The sequence below is a fragment of the Dipteris shenzhenensis genome, chromosome 18 (genome assembly GCF_047967505.1).
Source record: "Dipteris shenzhenensis isolate YYH24624 ecotype China chromosome 18, Dip_SZ_1.0, whole genome shotgun sequence".
Taxonomy (NCBI): Eukaryota; Viridiplantae; Streptophyta; class Polypodiopsida; order Gleicheniales; family Dipteridaceae; genus Dipteris; species Dipteris shenzhenensis.
In genome coordinates this window covers 54,083,427-54,097,934 of record NC_141613.1, presented here as the reverse complement: position 1 = coordinate 54,097,934, position 14,508 = coordinate 54,083,427, and the positions used below count along the sequence as shown (strand labels likewise).

The window sequence follows — 14,508 nt, the reverse complement described above, 5'->3', positions numbered from 1 at the left end:
AGAACCTCAAGAGAGGAAGGCAACATGGGAAGACATGATATTCGTCAAAGATCTCTTCGAAAGGGAAGGGGGAGGAAGTAAATCATGATTTTTCAATCAAAGTAGCAAACAACATCATAACGGAAGAAGATGTAGGGAAGGGGCTGGAAAAGCTAGCAAATGGGAAAGCTACAGACACCAAGGGTTGGTAGGCGGAGATGCTCGCGTGGGGGGGAGAGAAGACCAAGAAATGCTCATTGGACTTTTGAATATGTGCCTAGAAGAAGGGTTTCCCCTGAATGGCAACTCAACATAATTTTACCGATCCACCAAGGGGGGACAGCAAAATGGCAAAAAACTACCGCACAATCATGGTGAGCAGCCCAATGGCCAAGTTGTATGGCACTATTCTCGAGCAGAAAATCGGCAAATGGGCAGAGACATGGGGAGTCTGGGCATCATCCCAGGCAGGGCTCCACCCCAAGCATTCGACGATAGACCATTTGGCAGGGCTGTATCGGAAGGCTGTATTTTGTCACATTGTAGATTTCAAGAAAGCCTTCAACACGGTTCCGTGCAAGAAAGGGAAAGACTAGAAATCTCCATTTGCCCACAAACTCAGAGAGGCTACACACTATCGATATGATAAAGTATTAGCTTAACTAGTACAACCACTTGTGGATGGATAATGCTCCAATGGGAAAGTGGTCATAAGCAGTGACATAAGGGTCAAACAGTGCTATCACCAACTTGTTTTCATCTTTTGATCGATGATCTAGAAGAATAGGTGAGAACTCATAGTAGAGAAGGTGTACAAATCATAGGATATGTTCTATTATTGCTTATTTATGCAGATGATGTAGTCTTTTACGCAAAGAGCAAGAAAAAAATGCAAGCACAAGTGGATGCACTGGGGAGCTTCTATAAACACTCACGAATGCAACCAAAACAAAGGTCATGATGATTGGAACTTGCGATAAACAAATTGATGTCACTTTTGAAGGGGAGCCTTTGGAAATAGGCATCTTATATAAATATCTAGGGCTAGAATTTACCGACAAATACAAGTGGAATGTGTTAGAAACATGGTGTGAGTGAGAGATAGAGAGAAAGAGCTAGGGAGTGAAGAAATGTTAAACAAATGTAGAATCCATGGAGGCTTTCATTCATTCATCAAGTATCAAATGACAAGTGAAGTACACACTCACACACTTGCACCAAGTGCATATGAGTGACACGTGGCACTCACACATGACTCACATACATGAACTAGTACTGGATCTCCTAGTACTACACACCAACACATCACATCAAACACTTCCCTTCAGAGCAAAGAGTGTGACACCCAACACGCAAAGAGTAGATTGATTCCCCCTCCACCGCAATACTGCACAGAGCAAGTCCAACTATCCAACACCTCCAATGTGATAGCGACTTCTCAGTCACCTTGTGACTGGCAAGGGGAAACCATCACTCGTCACCCCCTTACTTTGAGCTGGGTGGTCAATACCATCAAACCAAAGTAAAAGATAATACATTCATTTTTGGGGGACAACCCAAGGCAGAGTACCTCTTATTGACTCCAAATACATTCAGTTTAGAGGGACAACTCAAGGTTGAGAACCTTTATTTGACTCATCACAAACACACATAGAACTAAGTATCATCTTCCTCCTCAGAGAGGAATAGATCATGCAACACAACAGATGAAGCTTCTTGCTCAGGTCCAGTAGATGTATCATAAATATTCTTGAGCTTGTCCAAGTTCTCCTTGGCTGAAGTAGTGAGGTCAAGTTGATGAAGCAATGTGTTGACCAACCTCACACCAATAAGCACCAGTGCTTTGTCATCCCTAGCTAAAGTGGTGTTGGTGAGTCTTCACTACACGAGGACAAGGCTCCATAGTGTCAAACTGAGGTAGCACAGGCAGCAAGCCGAAATAGATAACCAGCCAATAAAGGAGCTTGTCTCGGGCTCTGAATGAATCAGCAGCTTGAGAAATGCTTGAATAAATGTGTCAAGCAGCTGATGGATGCCCTCGGGGGTTTGAAAATGCAAACCTAATGGAAAAGCAGCCAAAATACTCCTTGAAATAGAGAGCTGAGTGGACCTGAACCAAAGAGCAGCAAGTAGATGTCCCGAAACACAGAAATTAGCCGATAGGAGAGCACTTGTGGGCGTGGAAAGGAAGGAGCAGGCCTCCACAATGCAAAAGGTCTGTTGTAGGTGTGTTAGAGGCCTCAAAACAGCTTCAAAAGGCAAAGGCGGCTATTCAAAGTGCACCGGGGTGCTGCAGCAAGTCTCCACACAGAGAATCGATTGATTTTGATGTGCTGAAAGGCCAGAAACACCTGGAAAGTTGCTGTAAATGCAGCTCCAAGGTGATTAGGGTTTTGAAATGATAGAGCAGATGAGGAAAACACCTCGGATGTAGGCTGTTATGCTGCAACAGCACCAAAACAGCTCAAAATTGCAAGAGCAGCTCCAATACTATGTCGAAATAGCTTCCAAAAGCCTCAAAAAATTTGCAAGTAATGTGTCTAGGTGGTCGATATCTGCTGTAGCAGCCTGCAAACCCTAAAAACGGGGATGACAGCTCCGAGATCAGCTCGTATGCGGGCGTCTCTTGGACAAGGTGCTAGCCAGCAGGCTGTGGAGAGGCTAAATGGGCAGAGATGAACACAAAAAGCTGCAAACCAGAGGCGCAATGAGGGCAGCAAAGAGGGTGGCTGTGCAAAAACCCTAAATGGGTATACGGCAGCTGTGCAGAGATGGAAATGAGGCTGAATCTGAGGCAGAAATGAGCAGAGCGGAGGCGGCTCCAGGAAGAAAGGCTTAAGCAGAATTAGGGTTTAGGGTTAGGGTTAGGCCAGGGATGACGTGGCATCTATGGCACGGTGAACCTGCTCTGATACCATGTCAGAAACATGGGGTGAGTGAGAGAGAGAGAGAGAAAGAGCTAGGGAGTGAAGAAATGGTAGACAAATGTAGAATCCATGAAGGTTTCCATTCTTTCATCAAGTATCAAATGACGAGTGAAGTACAAGTCTTATATAGGCTACACACTTGCACCAAGTGCATATGGGATACGTCCCATAGTGACATGTGGCACTCACACATGACTCACATACATGAACTAGTACTAGATCTCCTAGTACTACACACCAACACACACTTTGGCTATTAGAAAGAAGAATCCTGGGGGGTTTAAAAGCTTTGTACAGCCTCCAAAATAAGTGCAAGAAGGCACCTGGGAATGGGGAAGTTTTTATATACCATGCTTGTAGAAACAATGATACTTTAAATATGGGCTTTCGGGCTCTCTGGGACCTACTGGAAAGAATAGGAACTTTACATAGAAGATACCTCATAGGGCAATTGGGGGTTAAGGCTCAGACACCCTACCCCATCCTACTGGCTGAGATGGGCATGATGCCTCTCGAGGGGGAAGGATTATGCCGATTCATTGCCTATCTCAACAAAGCTGAGAAGATGGATGCCAATAGAATACCTCACAAGACATTGGAAGCTACACAAACCATTGGATGGCACCAAGGAGGGATGAAATGGATGGAATTATGGGGTATAACAGCTTTTGTTAACATCTTTTATTATACCAGAGGATGCAGGTGAGATCAGAGAGCTAGTGACCCAGAAGATGCTATAGAAACTATGGCAAGACCCTGGGGCAAAAAATGTGTTTCTATAAACAAGAAATTAATCCAATGGATAGCTATGGGATGCAAAAATACCTTGGGGAGGACATATCCATGTTCAAAAGGCATCTAATATGCAAAATGTGAATCAGCTCACATGATCTGGAGTGGAGAAGGGAATGTGGGCTAGAGGGATTGTTCCAAACATGCACGGTTGAGTCTGTCCTTCACCTTCGGAATGCCGACAGTAACTTAGTTTGAAGATCTTTGTATAAATGGATGCTCAAGTATGCGTGGGTGTGTGGATTTGTATGTGTGAGAGCATATGTCTATACTATGGTCTACACCCATTGTTGGGCGCTGATGATGTCAGTGGGATGTCATAGTAGCTAGTCCTTGCGAGGTGTGATGGAGCATATGGTTTTCAATCTTATGAGTGACTATTATGAGATTGAAACTGAACTATATGTTGTGTTTTTAGAGGATGAGTTTGGGATGCTCTTGGCTTCACCTCTCTCTCTCTATACATACATATATATATATATATATATATATATAGAGAGAGAGAGAGAAGTAGAATTTATTAACATCCACGGGGGGCCAAAAATGACCCATGGGACCATCTCAATACAATGTAAAGAAAGTCTCCTAAAAAAAAGGGGTCAGGAATCTATGAGTTCTTGACGACATGTAAAAAGAGGGCACTTTGCATGGCTGCCCTATGGTCTCCAACTTGCTTCTTGACTGGAAGCATATTTTGTCTTGTCTGGAATGGCATGGTCGACAGTCTCTGATGGGTAATTCTTTGCGGGCTGAAAGCATTCATTGGTCAAAAGTTTTTCAGCCTCCGCTTGCTTTACATGAACCTCGCCGTTCTTACTTTATTTCTTTTAAAGGGATCACTACTGTTATTGATGTTATTCATAATGATGGCTCTATGCTTCCCTTTTCTATGGCAGCCACATAGTATGGTTTGGGTTCTCATTATCGTACTTTGTGGCAACAAATCACTTGTATGCTTTCCCCTTTGGTTCCAATTCCCCCTTTGGAACTCCAAGATCGATTAGAGGATTGGACATTGACTTCCCTTGGGTCCTCCTCTCGTCCTTTGAGGCTATCTCAGATTACTGTGCGTGCATTATACAAAATCCTTTTGCCTCAACCCTGGGTTTCAGAAAGGGGTAATTCTATTTGGCGAATGCATCGGCCAGCTAAGTGGTGGAGAAAAAGATTGCGGCAACTTTGGACATACAAGGTTTCACCTTGGCAACAGGTTTTTTTATGGCGAGTGCTTCTAGGAATTTTTCCATCTAGACAATTGCTGGCCCGTAGGCACATTGCTCCTGCTTTATGTCATCGGTGTTTGATTTCTCAGGAGAGTGTGCCTCAGCTATTCTGGCATTGCCCTTCTTCTCGGTGGTTTTTGGATTCTCTTCGATAGAGGCTACGAGCGAGATTTCTTACTCTTCTCTTTGGGAAATTTTTCTGGCTTTTTGGTTTTCATCCATAGCGAACATAGGCACATTGCTCTTGCTTTATGTCATCGGTGTCTGATTTCTCAGGAGAGTGTGCCTCAGTTATTCTGGCATTGCCCTTCTTCTCGGTAATTTTTGGATTCTCTTCGACAGAGGCTACGAGCGAGATTTTTGACTCTTCTCTTTGGGAAATTTTTCTGGCTCTTTGGTTTTCATCCACAGCGACTGGAGTTTCATATTTTCTTTGTTTGGGCCCGTTATTGGGCACTTTGGACTTTATGGATAGACCGCAATTGTAAAGTCTTTAGTGATCCCAATTTTTCTTTGTTTGCTTTCTTTAAGCGTTCTCTGCAGCAATCTTTCTTTGATTGCTTGCAGACTTGCCAAATAGATCAGGATGTATATTTGGCATATACTGAGATCTTTAGTTGATGTATTTTCTAGCGCTTTTTTTCTGAGGTGACTATTCTTGTAATATAATCAATCAAAGCTCGCTTAAAAAAAGAGTGTGTGTGTGTGTGTGTGTGTGTGTGTGTGTGTGTGTGTACGTATGTATGTATGTATGTGTATATGTGTATATATATATATATATATATATGTATATATGTATATACATATATATGTATATATGTATATACATATATATGTATATATGTATATACATACATATATATGTATATATATACATACATATATATGTATATATGTATATACATATATATGTATATATGTATATACATACATATATATGTATGTACACACACACACAAACACACACATATATATACATATATACATATATGCAAAATTTTTCCCATAGCGGAGTTGAAAAATGAGCAGCATGTACTCTTAAGATGCCAGCCTATGCACATATAAGAGAGGCAACCTGAAAAATCTATTGGAACAGCCAGCTACAAAGTTAGGAAGCTATCTAAAGAAGTTTTGGAACACTAAAACAAGTTACTTGGGCTAGCACACAAACTAGCCCAACACTTCTACCGTGCATTCTATCCCCTTTCTCTAATCTGCCCTTCCCCTTTTCTACATTGGTATTGTAATGAAGGCCAAGATTGGGCCTAGTTAGTGAGGGTTAGGGCTAATTTAGCTAGGGGATGTTTAGGCTATAAGTCCACCTCCCTAGCGTTCGTATGTTCTTTTGATACGACATCTTATCCTATCTCCAATATTTCTTCCTCCTAAGTGCCTACTCTCTCTCTCTCTCTCTCTCTCTCTCTCTCTCTCTCTTTCTTTCTTTTCTCTCTCTCCCCCTCTCCCCCTCCCCCTCCCCCTAACCTCCTCCTAGCCTCTCCCAACACACAGAAAGCAACTTCTCACAACATGTGGACTGTTTTGGCTGCAAATATGTCAAACATAGCTGAGAAATAGGGCAAGGAACAAAAAAATGATATTTCTCAAGAGCAAACAGATTGAGAGCTTGAGTAGCTGAAACAAAAGCCCAAAAAGTTCTTTCAGAAATTGCATGGCAACAAACCTCCAGAGAGGAAAGCACGGTGTGAAGACATGATACCGTTCGTCAAAAGCCTCTACGAAAGAGATGGGGAAGAAAAAGTTAGCCACAACTATACTGTCAAGGTAGCAATTGATGTCATAACCGAGAAAGACGTGGGTAAAGGCCTGAAAAAGATAGCTAATGGGAAGGCTCCAGCTAATGGGTAGTGGAAATGATGACATGGGGAGTGGAGAAGGCTTGGAAAATGCTTACCAAGCTTATGAATATGGCTCTATAGGAAGGGTTTCCCCAGAATGACAGCTTAGTAGCATTGTACCGATCCACTAGGGGGGAGAGAGCAAGATGACGAAGAATTATCGGACGATCATGGTGAGCTGCCTAATGATAGAGCTATATGGTACTATCCTTGAGCAAAAAATCAGCAAATGGGCAAAGAAGCAAGGGGTCAGGGCACAATCCCAAGCAGGGTTTTGTCCCAAACACTCGACAATAGATCATTTGGTTGCCATAAGGGTTGCAACAGAGAGGGCCAAGCATAAGAAAGAAGTTGTATATTGTTGCTTTGTGGATTTCAAGAAAGCTTTCGATGCAATTTCACTTAAGAAGCTGTGGGAAAGATTGGAAATGCTTCAAGTCCCTCGAGAACTTAGAGAGGCCACTTATCGACTCTATGAGAGAGTTCTAGCAGAGTTAGCACGGGCGTGTTGGAATGAATGGTCACCTCCCCACTTGTGAGCCTTATTATGAGGAGAGCATCAGGGGGTGGACCTTAGAGAAAAGATAAGCATGGGGCTGCCACATGGGCAGCATGTGGGCAGCACAAGGCAAGAGGGGTACTTGGTGTCTTGGTGGACTGCAAGAAGATCGTCATGAAGTGTACGGCTGATCTGGAGCAGGCTTGATTGTGTGGAAGGGACTGTCCAGGACCATTGCTGTCTACAAGAGAGCCAGTATGGAGGCCTGTGTCATAAGGTACGGAGCTGATGGAGAAGATCCAAGGCTTGGACATGGCTAGGCAGGTGGCGCGATGAGCAGAGGATGGGGGCGCCTGGAAAGGGGCAGGTATTAGGCCTGCCTTGGTTTCCAATTGGGGCATGCAATGGGCCTAGAAAAAGGCGATTGGCTAGGGCCGTAGGTCGGCCACATTGAAGGGCTCAAAAAGGCCTGAAATGGAGCGCCCATGGGGGGAGTACTGGGTCGGCAAGTAGGACCCACTTGGGTTGGTTTTTGAGGCTGCAAGTCGGCGAGCAAAGGGAGCTGCTGCTGAAAGTAGAGAAAGAAGGCATACCAAACCTTTCTCCACTGTCCAGGATTGCCATGACCAATAGTCTCTCACCCTATGGGTCGCACATATCCTGATACAATAACTTGTTTCCCAAAAGAGATCTAGCATCACGATACAGCAAACACTATGGCAGTCACACCTGTACCATCTCCCTCAGGGTTGCAGGGATCATTCCCATTCCAAGCATGGATTCTCGACCCCTTCCTACTCAGCAACGAGGCTGTACCAAAGATGTGCCGTCTGGACTCTGCCTAGCAACCGCTACCTGCAGTGACCCATCTCCTAGAGAAACCAAAAACATATTTATTCCCACATAGAATATGTTACTTGCCAAAGCCAGCAAATAGGATACACAATGAGTACCATCCCATACGCATTCAATGCTCTTCCCTCACTCAGAGGCATCAGTTCACAACACGTTAGCCCTGCGGGGCTCTGTTATCACACCCATGTGACCATAAGCACAGGTGGGAAAGGCTGCACAGCGGGTTGAGGCAGGAGGGGAAGAAGAGGCGGAAGAAAGTGCGGGGGATGAGAAGGGGAGCAGAGGGTGGAAGGAAAAGGTGCGGGTGCGGAAGGAGAGGCGGGATGAAGGAAGGCGGGGAGGCATGAGCACGAAGGGGAGGGGAGCAGGAGGGCGGGGAGGAGGAGCAGCTCGATGCGTAGGAGAGGAAGCTCCAGATTCCCAAGTTTGAGAGCTTTTCCCATCTCCTGTTCCAAGTGCCTTGTGATTAAGTGATCATGATAGTTGACTTATTTAAAAAAAAAAAGGCCAAAAGTGAAGGAGAGAAGAAGGGCAATGGTTGCCAGTATGTTTGGTGGCACCACTATCAAAGTACCAATTATTCAATGTCTCATGGACATTGAAAGCGCATGAATCCTTAGAAGGATCATAACTGCAAGTTAGACAAGCATAAGAGTCATCCTCAGATGTGGCTGTAATATCCGGAGCAGCCACCTGAAAGTTGGGACTGCAAGTAAAAAAGGCATACTCTTCTTCCACTAAGTTGGCTGAAGCATCACCGCCATCATGTGCATGAGGAGCTGAATCTGTGACAGCCATACTTGAATCCTTTTTCTTTTCCTTGGCAATTCTTTTCTTGCATTCTCCTATGTAGTGACCCGGCTTTTTGCAATAATGACAAACACCCTTTCTCTTGGGCTTCTCTGCATCATTCTTAGCCTTGTGAGAAGGTACACAGGCGCTAAAAGGCTGCGCAATAGGCCTATCTATGCACGCATTATTTTGCATGACCAGTCAAAATCGCAGCCTCAGGCTGGGTACCTTAAGGAAGGTGTAGAATGGAAGAGCAAATCAGGGGGCCAAAAAGTAAACAGCTGGTCAACGAGAATAGGTGCCTTGTAGGCAAGGGCTGGGAGGGAGGACTAATGTATGATGGAAAGAGGGTTAGCAGAGGGACAGAATGGACGAGGACGGGCAGAACAGTGAGGCATGCTTTTTCTCAAGCAGAGGGCTACTGGTTGGGTTTAGTAGTTTTGTTTTAACCCACTCTCTAATATCATACTGCTAGTAAATATACATTGTGATAGTTTTCCCTCTTTCATTGATGGTGGCATCTCTGTAAAATTCAATGATTGGCATCCAGCCCTGCTGAAATATCAGAATCAATGAATACAGTTAGCAAAATTCTTGTGTGAGTATGATACATCATCATCTTCCAATAAAGAAATGTGTTCATGTAATGTATTGCAGGAATTGTTATTTGCTTAACCTGGAATTTAGTGGCTGTGACTGCTGCCTGGGTGAGAGTGAGACATGATGGTAGGTAAACAAAACTGCCATTGACAAGGAGCCTTCTTCACCTGTTTTATTTGGGAGGACAGAATAGGTCATCCTGTTGCTTTAGGCCTAAGTTCTTTGGGATGTTGTAGGTGTGAAAATATGGCTTCTTGCGGTCATCTATGCACTTTCAGGCATTCCTGGATCATATGTCTTGTGGTACAAACCACTATACCGGGCGATGAGGTATCGAAGTGTGATTTGTTTCCTTATCATGAATGTTTCAGACGGACTCAAATCTTTTATCTGATATTCCATTTAAAAATCATAGAGTTCGTAGGTAATGGTTCTCATAAATCATTTCAGGACTGAGAGCGCCCTGAAGTTTGGATGGTTTTTCTTGTTCTACTTTGTAAGTCAAACTAATTCCCTGCACAAAAATATCTTAACTGCACACACAAGCTACTTCAATGTATGTTTAAGTAGGTAACCAGTAACATTATGTGCCCATGTTCTGTTGGCAGCTTCATCTGCTCTTTACAATCTTTGCAGCGATAGCACCTCCTATCATTTTCAAAGGAGACTCCCTGGCGTAAGTATTTGTAGCCCTTTCCATTGTGTGCCACTTATAATCTAATAAGGTAAAAGTGAACGGGCTTTTCTAGATGAGGTGGTCTGGTGCTAATAGTAGGTGGATTAATGATGCAACAAGAGCAGTGCACCTGCCACTGGATGTTTGGAATTTTCTTGGAAGATGTATTAGATTTCAGAGTAAATGGATGGCTGAATTTCCTATTCTTTTTGGACTTGTACAATCCAGGGGCATTCTAGCTGCTATTGGCATAATTTCTGATTCCACCATCGTTGGGGTGAGTTTGGAAAATGTAGCCAGTGTTTTTGTAAGGAAAAATCTATTCAGCTATGAGTTCTGATAGTGTAATGCTGGGAGGACCATTGTAACAGAAAATGAAATGCATAGAATTAAGACACTCCTAACTCATTCTCTGCTCGTCAGATTTTTTACCTTGTCGGTTTTGCTTGCTTTTGCTTGGAGGCTTTGCTCAGCGTGTGGGTTCTTCAGGTATGATTTTCGGCACCATTTTTGAAAGCTCTGTACCAGAGGCACATCAACAATTGAAATCAGCTGAACTAAAATTTGTACTGTTTGTTTTGCAGCAAGTTTACATGTATTTCAGGGGGTCTGGAAAAGCTGCAGAAATGAAGCGGGAATCTGCTAAAACTGATTTCAATGCTGCTCTCTAGAGAAGTCTGTCTGGATAAGGACATTCTTTGAATTTTCATTCTCATGGGAGTGTCTTATAGTTTTCTTTTCATTATTTACCAGACATGGTCCATGAAAATGATAGGGAGATTTCTGAAGGTGAGGCTTAGCTTGCTGCTAGTTGAGCCCGGTTGAAGATATCTTAATAGGAAAGTATTCTCTTTTTAATTTGCAGGTGATTGTCAGCTTGAGGTATTTCTTTTGGTTTTTAGTTTTGAAATACTGTGTACAAAGGCTTAACAGCTTGCTTCTGAACTACACATGGCCATCTTGGATAAAAGTATGAGATGTATATAGCTTAAGGTCAAATAAGAATATTTTAGTCAATGCAGATGCCCTTCTTTTCATACTGGATCTCCTCCACTTTTGACCCCTCTCGTCTTCTCCCAAACTAATGCTTCTCCCTTCTCTCTAGTCACTTTTTAGAATGCTGCTCTATTCCCTTTTCACATTCATTCCCTTTTCTCCACTCACCTCTCCTTCCATTTCATCCCTCTCCTCTGAGCAAGTTCTTAAATTTTTACTTTTTAATGGCTTTGCCATCTTGTTTGCTTATAAGATTTATCTTGAACCTGCGAGGTATTCTGTCCACACCATACGCTAGCATACGTTTCAGCTTCTCCTACAAGAGTATGTTTACTCTTACGATTTTGCTCAAGTGTGTTCACTGTCTTTTCTCCTTTGGATTTTTATGTTTATCGTGCAAGAACTTTTCTACTCTCTAGGTGGTTTGTTAGAGCAGTGCTCTCCTGACAGTTTTTTTCAAAAGTGTCCCTCCAATTAATTTAGGCCATGTTTTGCCACTTTCTATTCTTGTGCTCTCTCTCTCTCTCTCTCTCTCTCTCTCTCTCTCTCTCTCTCTCTTTCCTCTCCCTCTCCCAAATCAACTTGTCCCCCCCCCCCCCCGCTCCTCTCTCTCTCTCTCTCTCCCCAAATCAACTTGTCCCTCTAAGGGCAGAGCTCACGACTACTTGTACTGGCTTGTTTTATTACTCAACCTATGTAATAGCTAGCTAACGTTTTTGTATCAATTTTTGTGTGCAATAGAGTGGTTGCTTTATCTTCTTGATCTCAACATGAGGCTTTTCCCTTGGACTCAAGCATGGTTCAACGAACAAGATTGTCCTAACTTTTATTTACCTCATTAGCAACCTAGTTTGCACCTTGTATTGAGCTTCAGCTAATCTTGGTCCCCGGGTGCAAGACTACTATAATATGCACATGATAGAGCTTGAGATTGAAGCCAATCACCTTATTGCTTGTTGCAAGGACAATTAGGGCTACATGTTCCAATGTAATTTTATTTGGATGCTCTTATAGGATTAAGTTTGAAGTGACCATGGATCTTAGAGGATTGAGTTTAAAGTTACCAAGAACTTTGGCTCTTGTTAGGTGGTTTTCTTGTTGCCCTCGTTTGTATGCTTGCAAAAGCAAGGCTATCATACAATGATGAAACACAAGATTCTTAATGCTCTCCACAACAAATTTAATGCACACTTACAATTTTCATCATCATTACTTTTAAATTTGAAATTCTCACGATTTTGGTCATCGTTGTTGTATCCACAAATACTTTCCTTGTCATTACTCTTGACTTGCACATTATCAATCTTTAATAAATATGAAAGTTCAAGCAAACACATTATGTGCTTTGGGATAGTATGTAGCTACTAATACGGTTGACCATTTTGCTTTAATACGTGCAAGCCATACTAACATGGCTCAATTCATTGAACCATTTTTTGATGTATCACTCCATGCATGAAAGACATCCCTCCATATGCAAGAGTGCACACATCTCCCCACCACACAAGGCACATGTAAGATGTGTATGCATATGCGTGCACGACATGTGCATGCTCTTGCATGCATAGTGGGGTTTCATATGTTCCACAGTTGCTTTTGATTCTATATCTATATGTGGACCATCAATCTGTCTACAAGTGCTTGGAACATCTTTGCCACATTGAACATCATTATAATGCCTTGGTGATGTCAAACATAAGAATGATCACATCGGTTTTAGTTGCATGTGTGAATGCGCTGCCATAAGAAGAGTGGGTTGGTAATTCTATTTATAAACGCTTAGTCTTAGTGTTAGTGGGTTGGTAGTCTTTAGTTTGCTCATGTTGTGTCTCCTACATTGTTATATGTTGCAAAAGTCAAAAAGCGATGGAGTTTCCATGCATGCTACAATTTGGTGGTTTCTAGTTGTGGACTACGAAACTCGACCATTGATGTAATTGTTCCCACCTAGGATGAGTTCACTAGCTTTGTTACGTCTATGTGCAATTTCAAAATTCAATTATGGTAAAATTTTAAGTACTTGGGTATACCATGATAGATAGTTTATTAATGAACCAATGCTCTCCAACCATGAGAAGCTCTCTCTCTCTCTCTCTCTCTCTCTCTCCCCCCTAACTTGTTTCTCACTTGTTAACTCCTCGTTAATCTATCCTTAGCCACCTCTCTCTCTCTCTCTCTCTCTCTCTCTCTCTCTCTCTCTCTCTCGCCAATCACCTAAGCCCTTAGCCATCTCTCCCTCTGGTCATCTCTCTCAATCGTCTTAGCTCTCTCAGGCTCCTTAGCTCTCACCCCTTCGTGTAGCCTTTGTAGTCTCCCACTAGCCTTTCATGGTAGTTCACATCAACTACTCGCACCGATAGTCCAATTCACAATACACAGTGCATTTTCCCAAAAGACAACACCTTGAAGTCTTGCACTTCACTTGCTAGGTCTTTTTGCTTTGTTGCAATTCTGTTTGGTTTGGTTTGGCCCAAGCCCTAAGATCAATCAACCACCTTAGGTTGGGTTGTGCCCCTAGCCCAGCTGGGGGTGAGCTCTAGCATAAGGGCACTTAGTTTTACATAGGACACTATGGAGACTCTCAAACTAAAGATGTTTGTCGCTTCGACTCTAGTTAGTAAGCCCTTGTACACCCTCCTTTTTCATCCAATTATAGTAGTGCATTTTCTCCATGCTGTTCATCTGGATCTCCATCTTTTGGATTTTGGACTCATGCTTTTTGAGATCATGCTCCCTAGATCCGCTCTCAAATTTGAGACTTGATACCACAAACTAATAACATTGACCCTATAGAAATTTATTGACCCTAAAAGACTATTTGTGCAACATAGTATCATATAAGTGGCCCCCTTGTTCCTATGTACAAACAATCAATGTGCAAAAAGAACTCCCCATAACTTCATTGAAGAAGTGGGCAACGACCCTGTGTAATGGAGACGGTTATGGCAACAACCCCATAATAATCTTTTGATGAACAACAAATCTATTACCAAACATTGTTAACATGAAATCATGATGATACAAGCAAATGGCACAACGATAAAATAAGGAGATAGATGGGGTGCCCTGTCCTTGCTCACACCACCTTAGTATCCCTCCTCAACATCTCTTTGTCCTTTGACCTTGTAACTTCGAGTGTGAAATCATTGATGGAATTGGCATTCTCCGTCACTCTCGTGCTAGATACCATTAGTATTGTTCTAACTCTCCTTCTCAATTGATGGTTTTAAGTCTCACGATGGACTTATAATCGAGACCCTAGCGTACTTTCCCTTAAGCTCTTATCTCGCATGTTCTTGATTTGGTTTCCCCA

The 14,508-nt window shown here is 42.8% G+C and overlaps 1 protein-coding gene across 1 annotated transcript in view; it reads left to right on the top strand.

Annotated features, from left to right (window-relative positions):
- LOC147891429 (secretory carrier-associated membrane protein 1-like) overlaps positions 1-11,243 on the top strand; it is a 40,653-nt gene extending 29,410 nt beyond the window's left edge. The window contains exons 7-13 of the mRNA XM_087389100.1: positions 9,581-9,649; positions 9,760-9,853; positions 9,974-10,019; positions 10,132-10,199; positions 10,428-10,476; positions 10,623-10,688; positions 10,784-11,243. Of these exons, the coding sequence (XP_087245226.1) occupies positions 9,581-9,649; positions 9,760-9,853; positions 9,974-10,019; positions 10,132-10,199; positions 10,428-10,476; positions 10,623-10,688; positions 10,784-10,870 (479 nt within the window). The 3' untranslated portion in view covers positions 10,871-11,243. The remainder of the gene's footprint in view (positions 1-9,580; positions 9,650-9,759; positions 9,854-9,973; positions 10,020-10,131; positions 10,200-10,427; positions 10,477-10,622; positions 10,689-10,783) is intronic.
- Positions 11,244-14,508: the final 3,265 nt, after the last annotated feature.